Here is a 5,077-nt window from a genome sequence, read left to right on the forward strand (position 1 = left end):
GGGGTGACTCCTGCTTCTAAGTATTTGATGAAAGGTTCCATCCAGGTGTTAGTGGTGGTAATGTTTAAGCATTGGTTTTGCTGGTCAATGGAGGGTGTAGCTAGGGTGTGCTGGAGGAGTGACTTGTAACGGCCTTTCTTTTTGGTACTAGCGAGCTTTGAGAGAATGTCTGCCCGGGTATTGTCGCTTCGTGGGACGCGTTGAATTTGGAAGGTGTCGAAGTGCTCGGTCAGGGATACTACCATGTGGTAGTATTGTGCGAGGGTGGGATCTTTGATTTGGTAGTCACCATTGAGGTGTCCTACGGTGAGCTTTGAGTCTGTCTTGCATAGGAGTTTATGCGCGCCGACGTCTCGTGCTAAGTTGAGGCCGGCGATGATGGCCTCGTACTCAGCTTGATTGTTGGATGTTTTGAAGGTGAAACGTAGAGATTGTTCTATGACGACGTTGCTGGGGTCCTTCTAGTACTATTCCGGCGCCGGCTCCCAGCGGGTTTGAAGAGCCATCTACGTGCATGGTCCACCAGGTGTCATGGGGGGCTTGCTCTTGAAGGTCGTTGGCAAAGTCTGCTAGGCACTGTGCTCGGATAGGTCCATGCGGTTCGTAGTGGATAGTAAATTCTGACAGTTCGATGGCCCAAGAGGATAGTCGACTTGCTAAATCGGGTTTTTGCAGGATTTTTTGTATGGGATGGTCCGTTCTGATGATGATCGTGTGTGATTGGAAGTATGGTCGCAGACGACGTGCTGCTGTTATGATTGCAAGGGCTACCTTCTCCACCATTTGATATCGTGTTTCTAGGTCTTGGATGATGCGGCTTGTAAAGTATATTGGATGTTAGATGTTGTCCCTTTCTTGGACGAGCGCGGAGCTTACGGCGTTTGTTGACGCGGCTATGTACATTATAAGGGGGAGGGAAAGGTTTGGTTTGGTCAGGACCGGGGGGGTGGTGAGGAGTTGCTTCAAAGTGTTGAAATTTTGTTCGCAAGTGTCGTCCCAGGTAAACTTTGTCGACTTTTTCAGGAGTTGGATCATTGGTTTGGTTTTGTCCGCCAACTTCGGGAGGAAGCGCGAGATGGCGATTAGTCTGCCCACTAGGCGCTGCACCTCTTTGATATTCGCGGGGCTTCTCATGTCAATGATGGTTTGACATTTTTCGGGGTTGGCCTCGATCCCTCGCTGCGTGAGCATGAAGCCCAGAAACTTCCCGCCATCTACTCCGAATGTGCATTTTTCGGGGTTGAGTCTAATGTTGTATGTGCGCAAGGCTTTGAAGACTTGCGCTAGGTCCGCAGAGTGCTGTTGCACGTTGGGGGACTTGACGATGATGTCGTCGACATATACCTCTACCGTCTTGCCCAAGAGTGGCTGGAAGACTCTATCCATCAAGCGTTGGTATGTAGCGCCAGCGTTTTTGAGACCAAAGGGCATGACTTTGTAGTAAAGGTTGGCCTCCTCGGTTATGAATGTGGTTTTGATTTTGTCTTCATATGCCTCGCGGCCCCATCGACGAGCCTGTCTATGCTGGGCAATGGGTAGGCATCCCGGGGGCAGGCCTTGTTCAGGTCCGTGTAATCTACACACATGCGCCAGTTCCCATTGGGTTTCTTGACTAGCACCACCTTGGCGAGCCAGGTCGTGTATTGGGCTTCACCGACAAAGCTGGCCTGTTTTAGCTTTTCGGCCTCTCCTATAGCTGTTTGCCTCCTACTTTCTCCAAGCTTCCTTTTTTTCTGTGAGACGGGTTTTGCATTTGGGAAAACAGATAGCCGGTGGGCGGCTATTCTAGGGTGAACATCGGGGAGATCGGCTGCCGACCAGGCGAAGAGGTCAGCATTCTGTTTGAGCACTTGCTCGATGTGGCCCTCCTCTCCTTCGGGAAGGGAAGCTCCCACTTGGAGGAAGTGGCCTTGTTGTTCGAGTGGAAGTTGCCTTGTTTCCCCCACGGGTTTGAGGCGTGCTTCGGAGTTTATTCTGGGGTCTAAGTCATCGCCGTTCAGGGTGGTGTGGGCTTGGGATTGTTCAACGTTGTGGGTTGTCAGGGGTGGGAGTGGGAGTTTTAGGATTGCCATGTAGCATTCTCTGGCTGCACGTTGGTCGCCATGCACTGTGATGATGTCGCCCTCCGGGGATGGAAACTTCATTGCAAGGTGCGGGGTGGATACTAGGGCACCCAGCGCGCTGATGGATGGGCGGCCAAGGAGGATGTTGTAGGACGTGTGGGCATCGACGACCAAGTAGCGAATGGGAATGGTTTTGGTTTGTCTTCCCTCTCCGAACGTTGTGTGAAGGTCGATGTACCCTTTGGTGGGGACTCTCTCACCTTAGAATCCGTATATGGGCTCATTGTGAGGGGTTAGATCAGCGAGGGGTATTTGCATCTTGTTGAATGTTTTCCAATACACGATGTCTATGGAACTCCCTTGATCAACGAGAACCTTCTTTACTGCGAAGTTCTCGACTTTCATAGTTATGACCATGGGGTCGTCTTGGTTGGGGTCGGTACCCTGGAAATTGGAGTCTGAGAAAGTGATGGGCGGCATTCTTCTTTGCGTTCGGTTGGATACTACGTGTATTTGTTGGACGACTCTCAGGTGCCTCTTTCTCGATGAGGAGGACCTCCCTCCTCCTGCGAATCCCCTTGATATTGTATTGATCGTTCCTCGTAGGGGGGGTCTGTCATCTGCTCGTCGCGGTTGCGGCTGCGGCGGTTCCCTTTGTTCTGCGTTCTGTGCTCTGGCTGGCTCTTTCCTGGGTTCTCTGCGCTTGGTTCTTTGGTCATTGCGTCGCTCGGCTCGCCTGTTATCGTTCCTATCGTAGCGGGGTCTGGGGGGACCTGCTCCGATTTCTCTTATATAGTGCCTTAGATGTCCGGCTCGGATGAGTTCCTCTATTTTGTCTCGCAGGGTGTCGCATTCGTCGGTGGTGTGGCCATTGTTGGGGTGGTAGTGACAATACTTGCTCAAATCTGCGTTAGGCGGGTTGTGATACTTCCTGGGTGGGGGGAGGAGTTCTGCTTGTAGGACTTCATCGAGTATGCGGGACCAGGGTGCGTTGAGGGGGGCGTAATTCGAGAATTTTGCTGGTCTACGTTCTGAGGGACGGTTATGGTCCCGTGGGATGGGCTCTTTGTTGGTCCTCTTGGTTTCTGTCCGCGCTGGGGCGGGTTGGGCGTTGTTCTGGTAACGTCTCATGTCTTCAACCCTTAAAAACATGGCCGCTCTCTTGCAAAGTTCCTGCATACAAAGGGGGGGGGGGCGCATGGCCAGCTCGTCGGCGAAGGGTCCCGTCCTGAGAGAGGTCATCATGTACATCAGGATGAGATTAGGGGTGAGGTCCTTGATCTTCATGGCGATGGCCCCGAACCTATCAATGAAAACTCGTAGGGGTTCTCCTTCTTCTTGCCTAAGGTTAAGGAAGGCGATTATGGTTAGATCATGCCGTCTACTTGTATCAAATTGGGTGGTGAACGTAGTGGTGAGCGTGGTGAAGGAGTCGATAGTGTAGGGGGGGAGGCTCATGAACCATTCCAGAGCTGACCCCCTGAGGGCTACTGAGAATGATTTGCATAGCACCGCGTCAGAAGTGGAGTATAGGCTTACTTGGTTGGTATAAATGGACACAAATTCGTCTGGATCGGTGGTTCCGTCGTAGGTAACTGTTGGTGCTTTCCACTTATGGGGTAAAGGTGTCTCCGTTATCCCGTCCACGAAGGGGTGGCGGCGATTTCTTCTGAAGGCGAAGGACCTGTAGTTGCCGCCCAAGGTTGGAGCGGTGGGCCTGTATTCACTCTTGTCCTCAGTAGGATGGACGACGAGTTTTGAATATGGGGGGGTCATTCCTCGACTAAGGAGGGGCCCCCATCCTCGAATGGGGGTGGTTCTACTCCCCAGCCGCCCTGTCTGTCTTAATTCTCTGCCTAAGGCGGGAGTTTTCTTCCCTTAGTGCTTCCATCTCATCTGCATTCCTCTTCTTGTATTCCGCGAACTCCTGCTGCATCCTGGCTTGAGCTTCCAGGATGCGCGATATCTCCGAGGTGGGGCCGGGGTTGCCAACTTCCACAGTCGACACCAAGGGGGGGACATCTGCTGTTCTACTTCGCGTGGATACCATCTTGCTTCTGGGGTTCACCTTGGATCTGTGAAATACTCTTCGGCCCCACGGTGGGCGCCAATTGTTCTTATGGGACCGAGGTCTGTAGTCCACAAATCAACCAAGGGTCTTGTACGTCTTCTCGGGGTTGGTCTTCTCTTGTTGAAAGGGGGGCCTGAGGACGGCGCAGGGGACCTGCAAAAGACACTTCGATGCCTAAGTCAGCACTGGTGATGTCAGGGTTTCAGAGAATAATTAATGCGTAATGAATGCATGGCCGGTCAGCACTGTGCTATTTATACCTTTTTACCTATGGGTCCTACCTGGGATGGGCTTTCTGGCCCAATATTCCTTTTTTAGCCATTCTTGGATCCAGTGTAAAAGGGGAGAATTTACCAAGGGGTCCTTCAGATGTTGGCGGTGTCCAGTACTCGGCCACGAGATGCGTCGAGGGTGGCTTTCTTTTGTAAAGGTGCCTTTCGCGTGGTAACCGGCCATCGGGTTTTGGTGTGTAGGCCGTGTGGTTTAACAGGGGGGATGGAGCTAGGTGGGGGCCGTGTTCTCCATATGGAGGGGTTCTTGCGTGGTAGACGGTTATTGTGCTCTCTTGGGGTCGTCTACTTGGGTATGGTTGGGACAATTACAAAAGACACATAATTTTCAGTTACAACCCCCTTAAAGCTATTAATGAACCACTCAAGTTAATAATGACCCACTATTGAATTGCTGATTGTAACTGAAATCAAGGCAACCAAAAGTCATCCACAAGCATTCAACAAAGGTCCTCCAAAGGTTGGTTCTTAAGTTGGAAAATGGGCCCTTATTAAACTCTAAAATAAAGAAAAACTAAAGCCCTTTAATTGGTTAACCCAAAACACAATTTGGTCAGGCAATTATACAAAGCATTGGGGCCTTATTTAAATTAAAGAAACTGCATCAACGTCGCGCATTAGTTATCCTCCATTTGGACCATATGCAATTCACA

At 51.3% G+C, this 5,077-nt stretch overlaps 1 protein-coding gene across 1 annotated transcript; it reads right to left on the reverse strand.

The window, feature by feature from the left end:
• Window positions 1-2,324: 2,324 nt before the first annotated feature.
• On the reverse strand, window positions 2,325-3,839 carry LOC114172507 (uncharacterized). Its single transcript, XM_028056959.2, has one exon. The coding sequence runs from the start codon at window positions 3,837-3,839 to the stop codon at window positions 2,325-2,327; it is 1,515 nt and encodes a 504-aa protein (XP_027912760.2).
• Between the last annotated feature and the right edge of the window lie 1,238 nt (window positions 3,840-5,077).

This window comes from Vigna unguiculata, chromosome 10, assembly GCF_037176805.1.
Source record: "Vigna unguiculata cultivar grain cowpea cultivar isolate G323 ecotype 2 chromosome 10, ASM3717680v1, whole genome shotgun sequence".
NCBI classification, from domain to species: Eukaryota; Viridiplantae; Streptophyta; class Magnoliopsida; order Fabales; family Fabaceae; genus Vigna; species Vigna unguiculata.

Excerpts from the sequence above, each read along its gene's own strand:
- LOC114172507 (XM_028056959.2), bottom strand. The coding sequence starts at position 3,839 with ATGACCCCCCCATATTCAAAACTCGTCGTCCATCCTACTGAGGACAAG.